The 20,807-nt window shown below is 42.6% G+C and overlaps 1 protein-coding gene across 1 annotated transcript in view; it reads left to right on the plus strand.

Moving 5' to 3' along the window:
- The first annotated feature begins 7,668 nt into the window (after positions 1-7,668).
- Positions 7,669-20,807, plus strand: part of EHMT1 (euchromatic histone lysine methyltransferase 1) — a 129,245-nt gene continuing 116,106 nt past the window's right edge. The window contains 1 exon segment of the mRNA XM_038374319.2: positions 7,669-7,915. Within this exon segment, the coding sequence (XP_038230247.2) occupies positions 7,865-7,915 (51 nt within the window). The 5' untranslated portion in view covers positions 7,669-7,864.

A 20,807-nucleotide genomic window follows, 5' to 3' on the forward strand; every position in this document is an offset into this window, starting at 1 on the left:
TGCTATAAGAGAGGGTTTGGATTTTAATAGGCTAGTATTCAAGTTGCCACAAAGAGTACCATTTGCTCAGTGTTCTGTAGGATTATGAAGTCCTTTCTCTACATATTAAAAATGGGGTCAAACCTGTTGTGATAGATAGTGTGTCTTGTATAGGATTTTGTTGGCAATATGAACTGGCTGGAATTGAAGCCCTAAAAATTATACAGCATTAAACACAAACTATTTTTTTTTTTATATGTGGAGCATTGTCATTGTTTTTCATTGTGTTTACTTGTTTGCCTGCTAGTCAGTTTCAGCTGCATTAAACTGCTTGAAAACAGTTAAAGATCTGTTTCAGTGAGCTGTGATGGAACAATGAGACTTTTACTGCGCATCATACCTGGCTCTTCGGACCGTTAAATATCACGTGATTTCTTGTCTGCACAGGGTCAAGCTAAATTTACTACAGCAAAAAGCTGTATGGCTTCTTGGCAAAGATCAAAAGCAATGTCATAATATTTAGTGATGAGAGTAGCTATTGCAGAGAGATATAGGTCAGTGTCTGTGTGTGGTGAAGAGGAGAATTTCATCTGTATCTCGGGTCATATTGTCTTTGATCCTGCTGCTAAATTTTGTTCTCCTTGTTTCAGAATGCTTTTATCCTGGAATTTACACCAGTGTATCTCCATTAACACCTATGAAGTGACTTGAGATTCAGGCAAGTGCAACTGAGAGGAGATTCAGCCCCTCCATTTTGCCATTTAGATTAATTCCCAATCCAAATGGCCACATCCAAATTTCCTCCTTCCTCCGCCACGAGATTAGGTTCAACACATGGCAGAATGATACATGGGCTGAACAAACAGCTTGGCTACTAAATGGCAAACTAGGCTTCTTGTGGCTGATACAATCAGCTTCCTGCCCACCAGGAATGCTAAGTGCTCGGACCTGTGTCATCCATTGCATTTGCCAGGTCTGCGTCAGTTTGTGTTCCAGTGAATGTTAATTCTAATACACACTGGTGGTTCTGGCACAATTTGGATTGTGCCGAGCTATGGGAAATACAGAAAAGTTTAAAACTGTGAATACTGTGAAACCAAAGACATGCCTGGTATCAGGGCAGGAGAGACGAAGGGAATGAACAGGGCGTTGTTTGTCCAAACCATTCACTTTCCCCACCAGCATTATACACAAGGGGCCAAATTCAGACTGGTATATGTGGGTGCATCACCGTCGAATTCAGTGGAGATACTCACTTACACCAGGACTGAGTTTGGTCTGAAACCTCCCTCCTCACGTCACTGCATGATCAGAAGGCAGCAAGGAGAGACCCTTGGCAGCTCCAGCGCTGTTTCAACAAGAAGGGTACCAAGAAGCCACATGGCAGTAAATCCCTTGTATCTATCATGTGTTTCCACCTCCTGTTGTCGTGAGGCTGTCCCAAAAGATCTGGAAGGTAATCCATCAACATAAGGATCAGGGTAGGAGTTAATTAATTTCCACAATCTTTCTGTAGCATTTAGTCCAGCTAGTAGTAACTGTTTTACTAGGCTGCTGCAATAATCCCATAAGGGACCCACTGGGAGCAGGCTCAGCATGAAGGAGCAAGAGCCCAGGGATGTTTCCATCAGCCCAACCGCACAGGTGAGAATCCCTTGCATTTCCATCCACAATTTGGCTGTGCCACCATGTACGGGAGAACAAATCTCTACCCTCCTCATTCAGCATAGATCTTCAGGTGGTCTTTTTATTTTTATTTAAATATCATCAAGCTAGCGCGACAGTTAATTAGTGAGACTCCTAATAGCTTTCTGTTTTGCCAAAGAGTGATTTAGAATTGGTCTGTATAGCATGTTACAACAGAACTCTCTCTCCTTCCCATTCTGAAGTCCTCAAGGGATATGCTGCAGCATAAAGCTGTCCAATTCTGTTGCTTCTTTTGCTGCTTAATATGATGATGACGACGACGTGTTGAGCACGGTTGATGTGCTTGGCACTTAACAAACATTGAGGAAGACATAGTCCCAGCCCTGAGGAGCTTACAATTGCATAGTCTGCTTCCCTTGAATTCAACAGGAAAGCTCTTGTTGACTTCAGTGTTTCAGGATCAGTCCCTTCGTTAAACACAGGGCCAGTAAACCAACATCATTCCACTGAAGTAAATGGAGCTATGCTGATTTATATCAGTTGAGGATCTGACCCACAGACAGTGTATTTCAGATGTTCCTGATACATAAGTTGAAAGCTGAATCTATAAGCCATGCAGAGTTTTGTTGTAAAGATATGATCCGTACTTGGTGGGTTATTGTCAAAAACGCTTTTGTGTAACTGTAGCACCCTAATAGCCAAGATGGAGTCCGCTTTGCAAGGCAGCTTGGCCAAGGAAATGCATGCACAGGAATGCAGTGAAACTCCCTACACCCCAGGGACACCTGTTCTGTACCCTGTGGAGTAAACATCCTCCCCGCCCCTGGAATGGCACAATGAATATAGGAAAGGGAAATATTTGTTTACAGTAGGATGAATGGAAGAAAATAACAAAGATAGTTAGAGCAGTAAAACAGGGTAACATCCAACACAAGGACTCAAGGGTCCAGGGGTACCACAATATAAAAGTATAGATGCTGAGCAGTGCGTCTAGACTCAGAGGCTAGCCCTGGTCAGAGTTCCAGTCCAGCAGTGAGTCTTGGGTGCTCCTCGTCATCTTCAGTGCCAGTAAATTTTCCCCAATAAAACCCTCTGGTGCCTTCTTCCTCTCTGCAGATCCACACAGAGCAACAACCTCCCTCATTCCCAGTGCAAAGTCACAAGCCCCACTACTCCTGGCCCCATACAGTTCTGGGTGATGATGGCAATGCTGGGTCCAGCTCTGGTTTGTCCTTCTCAGGTGATTCCTTCCTGGCACGGTGCTTCCCATGGATCCCATCCTGGTTGGCTGCTCTGTCCCTCCTGGGCTCCAGGCTGGTTCTCGACTGCTTTGGTACGCGAGGGCCTGCTCGATGTAGGCACTCTTGTCTGGAGCTACCGAGACCACACGGTCTTGTCCTCTCCCTCTCTCGACGCCTCTTCCCTTGGAACAACCAGCACTTCCTCTCCCTCAGGATGAGGTTTTAAAGGTGCCATGCCCTCTAAACCCCAAGGGGTTACAGTTGGAAGGTAGGTGTATTACAGGAGGATCATGTCATGGTGAAATGTCAAAGTTTATAAAATTCACAGCAAAGCTCCTGAAAGACCAGAGACTTGTTTTAACCAAAATGGATTGGTACCGTTTGACATCTGCAAAACAAAGAGTAGAGAGGATGGATGGTAGAGGTCAACATTTGCAGGGCATTGTAGACCTTCTCAGGACCCTAGCTTGTGTCCCCTTCAGTTTTCAATAGTCTTTTTAAAGGACCAGTGTTTTACAGGTACCTCTCTCTTTCCTCCAAGTTCTTTGTGGTTCTTCACTGCTGCACCGACTTTGGCTAACTGGGTCAGTGTCTGTGTGTGGTCCACCCCAGTGTGACACTCCTGTCTTGTTGTGTTGACTTAATGTTGCTGCCACTCTCCTAGTCTGTTTTCCACACAGCCCTATGTGATGATACCAGCACTCTTTGAGCCTGACTCTGATCTCTGTTCCACCAGTGTCAATCTGGAGTAACCCACTTAAGTCAAGGGGCTGATTGTCCGTTGCACTGCATCTTGTGTGATTGTTTATACCTGGGCAAAGCAGATGTAAAGCTGTACCAGATTAGAATGGCAATGTGTTATACATACAATGCAGGGCAAAAGAGAATCAGGCCTAGAGTGCTTACTGTAGATTTACACTTGTTTAACAGAGGTCAGAATCTGGCCCTCAGAGTTTAACTCTTCATCCGAATTTTAAGACGTTGAGTTTGCTTAAGAGACCATGCTGGCCAGGATTTGTAGGATTTGGCCTGTTAGTTGCAGCTTTGGTGCAAATGATGAAGCAGGTTACTTGTGGGGTATATAACAGGAATGTAGCTGCATTACACCCCTTGATATCTTAACATCATGCTGAAAGCTGGACCATGACCCAAAGCCTGTGTGTCTGGGTGTTACACTGGGCTGTACTTTGACTTGCAAGGAACACCTTACCAAAACCTTACTGAAAATATAGACAAGAAACAACCTGACCAGCAAACTAGCTGGTCTTACCTTGGGAGTGAGTGTGGGGACACTAAGGAATTCTGGGCTTGCTTTCTACTATGCTGTAGCAGAATATTGCTCCAGGGTGTGGCTCAGCTCTTTTCACACAGGACTAGTAGACAGTCAGTTGAATAAAGAAAAGGAGTACTTGTGGCACCTTAGAGACTAACAAATTTATTAGAGCATAAGCTTTCGTGAGCTACAGCTCACTTCATCGGATGCATTTGTTAGTCTCTAAGGTGCCACAAGTACTCCTTTTCTTTTTGTGAATACAGACTAACACGGCTGCTACTATGAAACCAGTCAGTTGAATGAAACCATTCATATAATAACAGGTACCATGAGACTGACCAACCTAGCTTGGCTACCAGTTCTGTCCAATATTGCCTCTCTGGACATTAGGCAGCAAGTCACCTTGCAGAATTTGCTCCATAGGGTGCAAGACTTGCCACATATATCCCTGTTTAAAAATGAGTTTAATTTACTGAGCCACTGTCTCAGCTCAAGGCACGCCACTTGGAGAGTTTCCCCAAGGCAGGGGTTCTCAATCTTTTTCTTTCTGAGTCCCCTCAGCATGGCCCACCTGTGTTACAACTGCTGATTTTCTTCATATAAAACCCAGAGTTGGTTTTAGAGGGTAGCAAACAGGGCAGTTGCTTGGGCCAACGCCACAGAGCCCGCCCCGAAGCTAAGTTGCTCAGGCTTTGGCTTCAGCCCCAGTTGACGAGGCTCAGGGCCCTGGCCTTCAGCCCCATCTTTGGGTGTTCCATCTTTGGGTAGAAATCAATCCCTTCAGAGATGGAATGATCATGACTCCCTCTTTTACCACCATGGCCTATTAGAAGATGTAGGTCGCATATTTGCAGGTTGCACCTATCAAAAAGGTTCCACCCTGGACGTGTACAATGCTCTTCCCTCATCTGTTGACTGGTTAAGACACTTAGACTAACACACTTGACTTGACTATCTATGCAGATGTATGTATCTCCACACGTTCACTTTCTCCTTTGCCCACTCACAAACTCATCCTCGAAGCTATGTGGCTTTGCAGGGGTTATGTTTAAACCCAAATACTGCAGGATCAGTAACACAGATGCACACTCTTCATCCTGAGGGAGACCAGGCTGAGCTCCTAATCTGTGGCATTGCTCATTTTTCTGGGGGGACAGGTGCATACCCCTAGAAAGAAATAAACAGGTATTTCAAGCATGTTTCTTGCATCAGCATAGGAAGGAACAAAAAACAGTGGGGCTGGCACACAATGAAGTGGTAGTGATATAAATTAGCAGACTGCATAGGAATACAGCTCTACAAAGCCAATAGGGTCCTACACATATGTGATACTCAAATACTATAAGAAAAGGAGTACTTGTGGCACCTTAGAGACTAACAAATTTATTTGGGCATAAGCTTCACACCTTCTTGTCAACTGTCTGTAATGGGCCACTCTCTTACCACTTCAAAAGTTATTTTTCCTCCGTTGGTATCCTGCTGTTAATTGATTTATCTCGTTAGACTGACCTCACACTTGGTAAAGCAACACCCCATCCTTTCATGTATTTATACCTGCGCCTGTATTTTCACTCCCTGCAACTGATGAAGTGGGTTCTAGCCCACGAAAGCTTATGTCCAAATAAATTTGTTAGTCTCTAAGGTGCCACAAGGACTCCTCGTTTTTTCTCTTCTTAGTGAGCAACAAGAGATTCCTTGTTAAGAAACAGTCATGTTAATTCTGCATATCCATGGGAAAGGCCCATTTCAACTCTCCTTCAGGCTTAGCCATCTAGCCTGTGTATTTTCCAGTGGGTACCTTCTTAATGAGCTCTTGGCATCTCTGTGTTATAAGAATAGATTCAAAGGCATTGCCACATACTATGCATGAACTTTAGGTGAAACAGAAAACCACAGTGATAGTGCATTCAGAAAGATTTTCCCCCCCAAGTGAGGTAATACATATCCCTATGATTTTCTTAAGCTGTTTTTTCTCCTGGTTGTGGCTTTCTTTGTCTCCATGGCAGCTGCACCTTTAACTTTACAATTCTGCATAGTTCTGAGCACGAGTGTGGGCTATAAAATTAGAGTTGTTTGCAGGGTGTGGCGGCGTTGTTGCTTATGGCTGGTTTAAAAAAAACAAACTGTGTTTCCCAGTAATATTTCAACAGCTGCGGTTTGTCTCTCAGTACTTTTACTTTGAGTTTGAGAACATGCATAGGCCCCAATTCTGCAGTCTGATCCCGGCAGAGGGACCTTTATAGGCAAACAGAGTTCCAGTGAAATCAGCATGATGGTACTGAGGTCTACCCACGTGCTTCAAATTGCAGGATTGTGGTCACGGTCATTCCTAACCCAGAACTATCTCATCAGGATTCACTGGTGTACAGTTTTTGGCTGTTCCAAAATCCTGAATGGAGAGCTGGAATAATAATTTTTTGAAAAACTCAGACTGACTGAATAAACTTTCGTGTCCTCTTTCTGAGTTGCCACTGCCCGTTAAAGCAGGTGGAAATGTTCAAATGGCTAAGATCATGGCTTCGTGGCCTTTTTTAGGCTACCGTGGCTCAGAGAAAATGGGAATGGATGCCCTGGACAGGGGGAAAAAAAAAACCTTTAACATGTTTCAGGCTCTTTTTTTCCCCTCTCAAATGCTCTTTTTAAAGAATTACAAATGCATGTTGGCATAGAAACTACAGAATCTGATTGAAGCATGCAAATGTAAAAGGAGCCTTTTCTGTGTGAACAACATGGACTGAGTCTCAGAAAAAGCTGGCTAAAATCTTTTACAAGGCAGAGAAAATTGTCCAGATGTTGCTGGAATTATCATGGCACTAAATATTTAGGGTTTTTAATTTGCATTTAAAATTCAAAAAGGCTCTAATGTAGGGAATGCAGATATGTTACCATTGGGTTTTCTTCCCCTCCCTCCTTCTTTTGAAAGAATTTATGGCCTACAAATATTGCTAAAATCTGTTTGGCTTTGAATAGTGCCAAATCCTCATTAAAACATGTGGATATTTCTGTGGTTTAATCTGTTGGAAATGTATCCGCAATCCAGTTATGTTAAATTAAGGAATAATATTGGCGTGGATGTTTGAAATATTAAATGTGGCAGTCGGAACACCAAGCAAAATATTTGCACATTTTAATCGCTTAATGATTAATCTCTTAGTTTAGTCCGAGACCTGATCTGGAGCGCTTAGAACTGTCCCAGTTTCTCCGTTTGGAAGGGAAATATTTGCTTCCTTTCCCCCTGAAACATCCAAAGAGCAACACAGTATCTCCTGCACCTTGCTTCCACTCACTTCCTCTTCAGCTGGCTAGCATAACTGCAGTGCCATGAGCTGAAGGAAGCTGTGGAGCATTGTAAGAAAGCTCTCACTGAGCATGCTCCTCAGCACCTACCGTGGGGTTGGAACTCATGGACAGACCAGTGTAGGCCTCTGAAATCCTTGATGAAAATCTTAAAGCCAGCCCAGCCAAAGAGAGGTATGGATCATGTCGAGCTTTATTTAAGAGGTTTTTACTGCTGATTCTTCAGTCCTTTGGGGTTTTCTAAAGACTGTCTTAGAGGAAATGCTTCTCTAAACTTAAATGGCTTAGCAGCACATATCAGTAGTTTGTGTCTCTGATATTTTATCTGCTCTGCTGAAGGCCAGGCTAGTTCTGGTAGCATGGAACCTTTGCACTTTTCATTTGTGCTGTGTAAGGTGCCATTTCTAAGGTGCTGCCTTTTGCTTGCATGCTGCTGTTGTTGGAAATATTCCCTTTTCATGAGTTACTTCAGAAGCAGGTAAGGCCACGAATTGCAAAGTCAGTTGATTTTTTTTTTTTTTTTAAATTGCCTGTGGTAAGTCCCACGAAGTCTTTCTCTCTTTAATGCAGCAGAATTAAGGCAACACTTTGTCGTTTTGAGTGTCGAAATAGGTAGGCAAAGAGAGTCATGAAATGCAGCTTACAAACCACAGTGCCTTGGGATACATTCATAAGATTAAAAGAAAAGGAGGACTTGTGTCATTTTAGAGACTAACAAATTTATTTGAGCATAAGCTTTCGTGAGCTACAGCTTCATCCGATGAAGTGAGCTGTAGCTCACGAAAGCTTATGCTCAAATAAATTTGTTAGTCTCTAAAATGACACAAGTCCTCCTTTTCTTTTTGCGGATACAGACTAACATGGCTGCTACTCTGAAACCATTCATAAGATTAGACCTGGGTGGATTTGTTGCGTAGCATTTGGGGACTGGTTTACTTGGATGTTACGTTTTCCAGAGTTCAATAATAGTTTTTGTTTATTATTTTCTTTTTTAAAGATAGAAATGAGGGTAACCGTGGTAAATAGGCTCATTTTTTAAAAAAGTTGTGTCCTTATTTTGAATTTTTGCCTTGGTTTTCAGATGACATTGTATTAAAATGGGCATCTAGATGAAAAGTCGGTGCAGTTTCTTAAATAGTATAATTCCAGAAGAGTGTTACTAAACAGCCTTGTGTTGCCACTGCCTCGTCTTTGAGTGGGTAGCATTCGCACCCCATCAGTTGAATATGTGATCACTCTGACTTGAAAGGGGCACTGTTTAAGGTCAAGAGGCCCATAACTTGATCAATTTTTTTTTCTCCTTCTGTCTTAAAATTCCATGTAATTCTTTCTATTTGAGGGTTTGGATTAAAATAAATAAATAACTAGTCAGTGCAATTTCCATTTTTTTTTTAAATGTAAACACTGGCATTAGTAGCTTAGCTCTCATGGTACAGTAATAAACAAGCATGCAATGGAGGGTGGGAAGGAAGCCAGCCAGCTGCAGGAGGGAAATAGGTTTCAAAGGATTCTTCTTGGTGGCTGTGAAATGCACTAGAACAGTGGGCTTTGGAGCACTGATGCTTTCCTATGATTGATATATAGTTTCTTCAGGGGTGCTGGCTGAAATTCATCCCTCCCATCTCCCCTCTTTCTCCTGCATACCACACAAACCACAATTAATTGGGTTTTGTGCTGGGAATGCCGCTGTGGATGGGGGAGGGACAAAATCCACCCCAGAGACATGAGTACAGGCATAATTGCTTTTCCATTCTGCGGACTGGTAAGTGGTCACAGCCTATCCATGCCCCTATGTGGGAGTTCTGGTGCCAGTCCAGTAGTCCCTCTGTGCCAGCCTAATCAGGAGCTGGCTCCTGCAAACTGCTGGCTTACTTTGCTCCAGCCCAGCAAACCACTTTAAGCATGTGAACAATCCTACTTAAAGTGCTTTGTTTGACCGGGGCCAGAGGGCTCTGCACCAGGGCTCAATTCTGCCATGGGGATAAGGGGATAAGGATGCAGACACATGGCCATTCTGCCTCCTCCCCCCACAGTGACAATGCGAGGATTAGATGCTGTCTTGCACCGGCCTTCTGCACCTGGGTGTTCTTCACCTTTTCAGAGTAAATCTGGATGCTGGAGTGTTTAATTCGATGGTTTAGGCACTGTCTTCTGGAATCTTTAGTCTGTAGTGGGATACTTACAGTGCCTGTGCCCAAGAGTAAAAACATCTGATGTAAGAGGTAGGGACTGTGACCTAGCAGAGAATCCAGACAAATAGAAATGAACAGGAACCCTGTATTTCCAAGGGTCCTACTTTACAAAGGTTTTTTTGAGGGGAGATTTTAATTCCAAAATTCATTTCCTCCACCAATTTTTAGGGAAATTTCCCAGCATAGTTACAGCAAGATAATTATTCTGCTACAGTTATATTGGGATAAATCCGGGCTTTTTAAGTGGAGTAATTATACTGGAATAAAGTCACTTTAATTCTAGAATAGTGTGTCTACATGGGGACATATACCGATATATATATAACGGGATAATTATTCTGATATAACTAGCCCTTACTAGTGGCTGTTCCATCACACCAAGGGTAAAAGGTTGGAAGAGCTTCAAAAAAGCCAGGAGCCCTTCCCCCTATTCCCTGGCCAGACACACACATTCTACTGATTGGACGCTTAACAAGGAAGAAGATCTGTGTCTATCCTTAGGTTAAATTAAAGAGAGAAATGTTCATTGGAATCCTCTACATATAGTGAGAGTCGGAAAACGGGTCCTAGTAAGCCGGGCTTCCTCCTCACTGGCTGGCTCAGAGGAGTGCGTATATGTGTTTTGTGGTTTGAACTTTACGGTTTCTGAGACCAGGACAGGGGATTTGGCAGAGTTTTCAAGCAAGCTCACCTGTTTTTGGAGGACAGCAGTTGCCAGTTAACTCTGCTGCCTAGACACCATCATCCCCTGCATTTTAAGGACCAGCAGGATCTGGGCTCCAACTACCATCTGAAGGGGTCTATAGGAAGAGGATTAGAAATGGAGGGCGGGGGGGGGGGGGAGGGAAGGGGGAAGAGGAGAAAGAAAACACTGAAGGTAAAAATAAAGGAAGCGAGACCTGATCAGAAGAAGAAAAACTTGGCATAGAGCGATGAGGAAGAAGAGAAATGCACCCAAACATTTAAGGGGATGAACAATTATAGACAAACTAGTGGAAAAGAAAGCACAGATGTTAAAAAAAGACTGAAGAAAAGACACCTAAAGATACAGACTGAAAGGTGGAGAATGGATGAAAAGAGCAAAGGATGTAGGAGAGGAAGAAGCAAGACCTAGTAACTTACCCCTGTATTATGTAACAAGATGTTTGCTTTTATCCATCATGTGAACCCATGATTAAATGGTGATTTGGCTGTTGAAAAAATAAATCTGAAAATTGTGCTGACATTGGACTGGGAGGGATGACCCTGCCCTTCCCCCAACCTACCCCCCTGTGGAGGCAGTAGATTCCCCTCATTTAAGACATTACAGCTGCCTGAGTAATGTCTTGATGCTTAGAGGCCCTGATAAAGCATGTGAATGGGCATGTGGAAAGAGAGTTTAGGAAGATTATACTCTGTGCTAGTGAATACATATTCTGTGTCACTCATGCTTCCTAAGGCATGGCAATAGCCTATCTACCTTGTTGTTCTCTAAAACTATATAATGACTATCACAATCTTAGGCTCTGTCTTGACTGCTAAAAGAGGTGTGTTTTTGCATCAAGATAGCTGTGGTGAAATAGCTATCTTAATATGAGACCCCCCCAGTGGAGACAAGATATAGGTAGGTTTGACCTCAGTGTAGCTAGTGTAGGTCAACACATCCGACCTGGGGTTCACCTTGACTAGCAACATCAAGGTAAAAACTACAGTGTCTTCTCTCTATTAGGATTTTCTGTTGAGCTGGCTATCATAAGTGAGCCATCTCAGGGTCAAAGACGCACCCCTTTTTTTGCAGTGAAGACACAGAAACAATTTAAAAACTTTTCCCCTCTCCGGAGGTGCCCCTGTTTTCAATGAATGTAACATTTGCAGGGGAGTTTGGGAACCAGCCAGTGTGAGAGCTGGATTTGGAAATAAGCGTGCCATTGATAAGCACTATGAAGTAGGTTGCAATGTAATGGCACACTGAAAATGGCTGTCTGGGTAGGGTACCTTATGGAACAGACTCCTTAGCCAGAGCTTTAGTTATCACTCTTCTCAGTGCATTCTGTAAAACGGACAAAGAACCTGGTTCAATATTTTGCATGGCAAGATGCAGACTATCAGTGCATGGGCTGACATCGAAGCATAGAAATGTGGGACTGGAGACTCAAGATGCCATCAAGTCCAGCTCCCTGGGCTGAGGCAGGACCAAGTAAACCTAGACCATCCCAGATGCTGTTTGTCTAACCTGCTCTTAAAAAGCTCCAATGACCAGGATTCAGCAACTTTAAATCCATTATGATCCTGATGGAGCACTGTTTGGATGTAGTTTTTATAAGCGAAGTGACAGTAGCTATTTCCCCTTTCTTTTCCTCAAATAGAGTGAGAGATGCCTAGATTTAAGCATAACTGAACAGTAGCATTACGAGGGACAAAAGAAATGACTGCAACAGAAATAAAAATGTGCTAGAAATGAAGGAGTGAAAAATCCACTCGACTCTCTCATTTGTTTAGCATGCGTGCGAGTGTCCACTTTCCACAATTTAGATCTGAACAGAATGTCTGATTTAGTAGCATCCCTCACTGCAGAGAGAGTTCTGCTTTATGAAGGTGTGGCATTAGCATTTTGCTACTCACTGGGGCATTGGAATTGTACTGAAGCAGGGATAAATAAAGGTTTTTACGTACTTTTATTATTTATGACTGTGAACCATGTTTCTTTTGTTTGTGTGTTGGGATGGATGAAGGCTGCTTGTTTGATTCATGACATCCATTCCAGTCTCTCTGGAATGAGGCATATTTAGATTAGATATGTAATGTGCAGCCCTGAATCGAATTCCAGCAAAGCTTTATTCACTCCAGAATGGATGAAGAGCATTGAATGTTTTCTAAAATGACAGGCATCTTAGATTGCCTTAAAACTGATCTTTCAGACTATTCCTTCCAAAGGAGGTTTTAAAAAAAGGTCTGGAGCTCCAGGCATGTCAGTTTATAGACCTGTAAATATTCATCCTTGTAGGTTTCACACCAACATCTGAGGCACGTCAGGAAGGGGAATATCAAAAGTCCTAACACAGTAATGGCAGTGCCAAAGAGATTTTGCCATTATAACCATCTGAGTTTATATAGTTGTTATCATGATGTGCCTGAATGGGCCTCTCCCCACCTCCCTTAAATGGAGAGAAAGGGAAAATGCTACTCAGCAATCCCTCCCACAGCCACACGATGATTCCCTACAAGCAGTCAAGGTTTAAGATACATTTGCATTTAGATCATACATTTGCTTATTGCTTAAACCCCAACCCTGCAGAAAGATGGGTGTAGGCAGACATCTCTGAGGAGCCCTGTTGACTTTGATTAAGGCTCCAGGTGGGCCCTGGGATCTGCCGCCATGATTTTCTTTTGCAGGGTCAGGACCTTATTTAAGGTCTGTAGTGTTTGGGCTTTTCACTCATGAAGTGGAATGGTACAAAGTATACACAGAAAAGAATGAAAAAGATTATTTTACTTCCTAGAAAAGTGTTTCGCTATGCACCACATTTTGCCAACCTATACTGAGTGGTGTCTTACTTTGCAAGTTGTCCCATAGATTTCAGTGGGACCATTGTGGAGGAAAGTACTATGTAATGTGAGTAAGTGAGGGTGGCAGGATCGACCCTTATTTTCTTGTGTAGTTGAGGCTGTGAGGTTCTTTGCCAGCCCAGATTCGCAGTTCCCTTGTTGCTGTTGCTCTTTAGTGACAGCTAAAGACGCCAGGGGCTCAATAAAGGAGCTAAATAATATTTGCAAGGTGATCTACCAGTATTTAGCTTGACATTAACCTGTTTGGGGAAAGATCACCACACAGACTGCGCTGAAGTCTAATGAACGTGCCATGGTAACGCTGTATAAAACACACACCTCACTGCAGTGAAGAGGTTTCTGGTTTGCATGTTTTCTACTGCTGACTAAAGAAATAGGATGGCTCGCCCTGGGAATCTTTCTGATTGGCTAAATCCTACCCTCATAGGGCTAAATGAGGACAAGATTTAACCCCCAAAGTACAACAGGAGTGATTAGGTCAAAGGCCTACAGGGATAAATTGAGCAAAGCCATTCAGTCAACTGAGTCTGAAGTATCCTCACTAAGGCTAATTCTGGTTTTCTGGATGAGATCAAGCGAGCAAATACTAGGAATGATCCAGCTACTAATAAGCCTCATGTGAAACTGCAGAGCTTTCACTTACCAAGTGGGAAATGTTACCCAGCTGCTGGAAGAAAGCAAGCTGACTTGAGTTTATTTAATTGAGGCCTGAGTGATCAGATTGTTGATGACACCTGTGAGTAGGTTCCCTGTCTTAAAAGATCTTGAGCCTGATTCTCCATTACCCATGCACACTGTGCAGTCACACTTATGCAAAGTGGGGTGTAAAATGCTACCATGTTAGAATAGTACTGCACTGGTGTCAATGACTGCGCCCTCGATGCAGGATTGTACTTCAGGGCCAGAACCCAATACACAGTTGTAAAGCTCAGTACCTGGAGAGCTAGTCTGAGCCAAGTACAAAATATCGACATGTTGAGCCCTGGGCCTTTACATTTTTCTTGCCCAATGAGAGTTGGGGAAAGAGTAGTTTTTGTCATTAGACTGAGTTCACCCCAGTTCACCACAGTGTAACTCCTTTGACTTCTCTGGATTTACACCAAGGACAGATATGAGCTACTGTGTCTGCAAGAAAGCAAAGAATTGCAGAGAGGCTGGATTGCTGAATTGAAAACATTTCAAAAGCAAATGGCCACTTTGCCTAGCACAGCACTCTGAAAACTCAGAATAATACTATTAATATTTCGCATTTATCTGTCACCTTCTCTCTGAAGGTCTCAAAGCCACTCCAGATGTTAACAAATAAAGCCACACATCTTCCTGGCCAAGATCAGACAGCTAACCTATGGCAGACTGAGGCCTTGTCTATACTACAGGGGGAGATCAATCCAAGTTATGCAACTTCAGCTACACGAATAACGTATCAGAGGGGTAGCCGTGTAGCTGAAGTCAACGTACTTGAATCTACTTACTGTGGGGTCCACACTATGTGATGTCAGCTGGAGATGCTCTCCTGTCACTATGTGATGTCAGCTGGAGATGCTCTCCTGTCGACCTCACTTCTTGTTCAGAGGAGTACAGGAGTTGACGGGAGAGTGATCTAGACCCACTAAATCGGCTGCCGATGCATCGATCGCCACGGGTCGAACCCCGTGGTAAGTGTAGATAAGCCCTCAGGAAGAGAAACTACTTCCCATTCTCCCCTTATTCTTACAGAATCTTCTTATAGAAGATGCATGTTGGGCCTTTGTCATGGCAAATTATGGAACATATTTAAATAGGGATTGTTAAATAGGCCAGTACACCACATGCCATGGCTACCTTTCCTCATTTAAATTAGTGTTCATACATCTCCAGGAACACAAGTGGCCCCAAGCATTCATTCTTTGTTACTTAGGTATTTGCAAGCAGCATGTGCTGGGGCACTAACAAGGGTGCAGAAGAAAGGGAGAACGGGAGGCAATATTTATACCTGTTAACAAGCAAGTGGTCTGACCCGATATTTTTACATATCCTGTTGTTGCCATATTACATTGTTACCTAAAAAACTGGCAAATGTTTATTGGTACAAACCACATGATGTAGCAGCTCCTGCTGTCAGCCGCCTGACCATATTGGGCTTTGTCCCTGCCACTCCAGCAAAGAAATAATTTTCACTACAAGTGGTTTTTCTGAGCTTACTGCTGGTGGTGACTAACTTCTTGAAGGGTGACCTCTTGTGACACTGACCGGTTAGTGTCCTAGTATCACAGACTCTAAAACAGCAGGATGCAGTCTGGTTTAAATACTGGTTGAGCAGTTATCATAAAAAGAAGTGCCCTGATTAAAAGTTTAATTTTTTGTTTAAATACATTTTGTGTACAATTTTTCCCCACCATCTAAAAGTTATTTTTGGGGAGGGGAATATATAAAGAAAAAATAACATTGCTGCTACTTCTGTTTGGTAATATTTACTCTTGTTTTAAAATAATTAAGGCTGGGATTTTTAAAGGAGTTAGATGCCCGAATCCCATTGAATTTTGAAGTCAGATCCAAAGTATCTCAAATTAGAAAACCAAAAGCAGTGGCCTAAATGTTGGCTAAAGTGGCATGCCCAAGGTGACATAGTGAATCAGTGGCAGGGCCTGGAGTAGAAGCTAGGTCTCTGAAGACCCATCCTCATGCTCAGTACACTAAACGAAGAGCTTGTCTATGCCATCCTTCAGTTTGGACCCTGCAGTGGTGTGAATAGCAGAGTGTCTGAACTGTAACACCCCCATGTGGATGCTGTGGGAGCATGAACTAAAAGGTTCCTAGGTCACATTAACATAATCCTATTTTGAAGAGGTTTTTGTTCGTGTGACTAGGAACCTTTTAGTTCGTGCTCCCAGCATCCAGATGGGGGTGTTACAGATCAGCACTCTGGGGCACTCTGCTATTCACACCCCCACAGTCCAAACTGCAGGGTAGTATAGACATAGCCTAAGGCCACTTTTCAAACTTTTGGCCTTTGCCTCTCTGTGCCTCAGTTTTTCCATCTGTAAAATGGGCAAGTTTCATTATCTGCACCTTTTATACAGCACTTTGGGATTTAGAGATGAAAAGTGCTAAGTATTTTTATTTGTAGTAATAAAATTAAGAAGATTATAGTCTTTCTTTATATCCACTTTTAGGTGATTTTAAATGCTCTTTTGGGTATTTAATGTGTTTTTGTAGTTGAGACATGTAGATAATTAGGGCTGGGAAATTGTCAAAGCCTCCAAGAACATCTACATTGGTTTGGACAAATCTAGTATTATAAGAATAAGCTGCAGGAGGTGAAGACGTGCATTTGTGGGGGGTTGGCTGGAGAATTTGCCTTTGGTATTACAGTATTTCAGACTGGGCTATGATTGGAAAATTGCATTAAACCAGTTAAATGCCATTCACTGTCAACTGAAAAGTCAATGTACTGACAGTGGATTTGCTTTTAAGATAGAGCTTCATGCTCTAAGGCAGTGGTTCTCAACCAACGGTACGCGTACCCCTGGGGGTACGCAGAGATCTTCCAGGGGTACATCACCTCATCTATATATTTGCCTAATTTTATAACAAGCTACATAAAGAGCACTAACAAAGTCAGTACAAACTAAAATTTCATACAGACAATGACTTGTTTAAACTGCTCTATCTATAATCCTATGATTTTGGCAGGGTTTTTTTTTACTAAAAGTCATGGACAGGACATGGGCAATGCACAATAAAATCATGGAAACGTACACAGGGCTGGCATTAGGGGGTAGCAAGCAGGGTAGTTGTCCAAGGCCTCACATCACAGGGGCCCTCCCGAAGCTCAGTTACAGGTGGTGGTACTTGGGTTTCGGCTTCACAAGTGAAAAATAGGCTCAAGTATCATTCTGAAAGGTAAGTACAATATTTATATTCCAATCCCTTTGTTTTATAATGATATGGTAAAAATGAGAAAGTCAGCAATTTTTCAGCGATAGTGAGCTGTGACACTTCTGTGCTTTTTGTGTCTGATTTTGTAAGCAAGTAGTTTTTAAGTGAGGTGAACCTTGGGGTATGCAAGTCAAGTCAGACTCCTGAAAGGGGCACAATAGTCTGGAAAGGTTGAGAACCACTGATCTAGGGCAGTTTCCCATGACACATGCACGTTTTTAATGTCAAATTTTACCCTTCAGGCTATTGCCTGGGTTCTACTGTGAGCATGTTCCAGTGGGTCACAAGGTCATTCCATCACTAAATTGGCATTTTCGAGCAGAAGGCCTCTTCTAAAACCCTCTGATGGATAAGAGCTGCAGGCCTGATTTTTAAACGTTTCCAAGCACACTCATTGCAGATTAACCTTGCTGAAGCTTTGGACAGAGTACTATTGAAAATTAGGTGATTGATGGCACGGAGGTCTCAATGCCTGGCTCTCCATTTGCAAGAAAGAAATGCAGTTTTACTAGATATTGGTGATGTTGCTGTATTCTGGGACTCTCTAATCTATTATAACAATAAGTCTTCAATTATGCGGACTTGAAGGTGGTTTGCTTTGTTTTTGTAGATCAAGTAAAGGTAAACACTTAGCTTTTACCATTAAAAGAAAATGTAAATAGGACAGAGGTTTGTAGGTTGCATCCCTTTCCCCGTCTCTGTAGCTTTCCTGATTTCCTGGGCATCACAGTGTGTATCTGGAAAGTGCTACCGCACTGCGGGTTGCATTCAGAATAACAATATGAGGTATGCTGGGGCCAGTTCTCCACTCACATCAGCATCTCCATTGATTTCATTGCTGTTACTTGTGAATTAAACACATGTAAGGGAGAGCAGAATCAGGCCCACGTCAACTCAAGCAGAGATTGCAAGCTGGCCTTGAGTCCCAGCTTGTTTTAAGATGAACTCTGTGCTGAGTCAGTCTTCAGAAGAATATGTATTAGGCCATCACTTTATTTGCTCTTTTATATGTATTCGTTCGACTTTCTGAGTCCTGATTTTCAGAAGTGCCAAGTCCCAGCAACTCCAGATAAAGTCAATGGGAGCTGCAGGTGCTCAGCACCCTGGCAGATCAGGCTCTAGCTCAGTAGTTCTCAAGCCGGTCCACCGCTTGTTCAGGGAAAGCCCCTGGCGGGCCGGACCAGTTTGTTTACCTGCCACGGCCACAGGTTCGGCCGATCGCGGCTCCCACTGGCCACGGTTCACCGCTCCAGGCCAATGGGGGCTGCGGGAAGGGTGGCCAGCACGTCCCTTGGCCCGCGCCGCTTCCTGCAGCCCCAATTGACCTGCAGCTTGAGGACCTTTCCATGTGAACAGTCCTACGAGAAGAGTTATGACTGTGTAGTAAGGCTGCCTTTGCACATAAACCCTAATGCATGCCCTTGGCCTGAAGTTTTGGAGATAAAACTAACAAAACAAATCTGGGAAAGGTTACTGTTTCTACTGAACATGTTGCCACTCTTCAGTCTGCGTTGATGGCAGGTGTATTTTGAACTGTGCTAACATACCTTGTGGAACTGTGTTAAGGGTTTCCCACTTAGTCTGCTCATCCACTGGAAACAGAGTACCTAGTCTAGGGTAAGCAATTGAATCTTGATTTCCTTTCTTTCTTTCCCCACCACTTCCCAGGGAAACAAAGCGAATGGCTTGGGCATATAGCTACTGAAAAGGGGGTTTTATATAGTTGCAAGCCAGTCTGTCCCCTTAATGAACAATTGGCTTGCTGCATTGTCTGACTATTGATAGTTCTGTAAGAACCTTATAGTATGTGAAGCAGCTTTAATTCCTTTTTATCAACAAGAGTTGCAGGTACATCTTCCTTATATTTTTTTAAAAAAAGGCAATGCTTACAAATTGGTCTTTGTTTCCAAGGAAACAAACCTGACATGCTTGAGCTGCACGAGTTGCAAACGCTTACATTTAGCAGACATGCCGCAGGATTATATGGTCTGCATGTTATTTTTAAATTACCTTCAATTTAAAGGTAAAGAGAGGAGGAGCGGATGGAATTCGTCAGCAGGCTATGCCAATTTGTGTGTAATTAAAACCTATATAATATCTTAGATTTGCCTATTATGGTGTAAGGAGAACACTGACCTGCATTGAAAATGACGGACCTACAACACATCCCCATAAAGAAAGTGTCATGGGGCCAAATTGCTACTTCAGTTTGTGAGTATGGGTGAAGTGATGAAATATTTTGGGAGAACTAAAGGCTTGAGTGGACATAAACACACACTTTTTACATAGTAAATTTATCATGGGTCACTTTACTAACTGTGTCTTGCATAATGACAGGTTTCAGAGTAGCAGCCGTGTTAGTCCATATCCGTAAAAAGAAAAGGAGTACTTGTGGCACCTTAGAGACTAACAAATTTATTAGAGCATAAGCTCTCGAAGTGAGCTGTAGCTCACAAAAAGCTTATGCTTTAATAAATTTGTTAGTCTCTAAGGTGCCACAAGTACTCCTTTTCTTTTTACCAACTGCGTTATACTCCAAAAAATACTCTGGTGAAATGCATCTCACTGATGCTCTGCTCGAAAGGATGTGTCAATAGTGAATGTCAATGCTTTGAAAGTGAACAGGAAGCCATCGTCAGCACTTTACTACCCCCAAATAATTTGTTTAAGCTAAAAACTACTAATTGGCTGTAGAATGCTATATTGAATTTGTGTGTGTGTGTGTGTATCTATATATATATAATTGTGAATTCATTGCATACCAAATGTAAGCTACATGCGAGAAATGTCTACCTGGCACGTGAGTATGCTGTAGATAGATGAAAACGGTACCTTTAACTTGGTTTATTGCATTAAATATATTTTAATCCCCTTTTTGTCATTTGGGTAGCTCTAATTGCCTCCTTGGAAATTTAGCTTAGAAAAAGAGGCACTCTCCTGACCCAGTTACCTGCTAAGCTAGTCCAGGATTTTTGTGAAATGATGTGAATATCAGGTTGTTCTTCGAAGGCCCAAAACATTTGCATTGAAGCAGACACTGTACATGAACTAAAGGAGTGTTAGTCATGGGATGCATAGAAAACCCCAGTGCCAAGTCGTGGTGCGCATGGATGGTTAACTGATTTCAGAGTCCAGAGGTTTTTTGGCTAAGACCCAAGATAAGGAGTAGGGCGTAAAATAAAATTTTGGAGGGGCTAATGGCTAGTTTTGTGCCCATTCCTGCAAACCGTTCCTCATACAACTAGTTTTTTCTTATGTAAGTAGTCCTATTGAAATAATGAGACTACTCACGTCAGTAAGGAGTAAAGGTTTACAGAAGAAAGTTCATAGTTTTCACAAGAAGGGTAGTTCACAAGATGCATTGTGCCAGTGAAAAGTGCCCGATGGACTTCAATATTCAGTGACTTTGTGTATTTTGTAATCTGTAAAGCAGTTTGGAGGGAAAAAATACTCTATGTATTTTGCTGAACTAGTGTTGAAAAATGAATTGAGGGTTGACTGGACAACAACAAATATCCTTGTTTATTTGGTTTCTTAAAAAGTAATTTGATGTGTGTTGCAATTTTCTTTTCCCATCATGCGTTGTAACTTTCCTTTGGAATAGTTTTCCAGGTAATATAGACTAAATTAATGTAGATTTAGTTTTAAGATGAAAAGCACTATTTGCATAGTGCACTCAAAGCATCAGTTTAAGGCTGCGGTAAATGAGTTTTT

The sequence above is a fragment of the Dermochelys coriacea genome, chromosome 16 (assembly GCF_009764565.3).
Source record: "Dermochelys coriacea isolate rDerCor1 chromosome 16, rDerCor1.pri.v4, whole genome shotgun sequence".
Taxonomy (NCBI): domain Eukaryota; kingdom Metazoa; phylum Chordata; order Testudines; family Dermochelyidae; genus Dermochelys; species Dermochelys coriacea.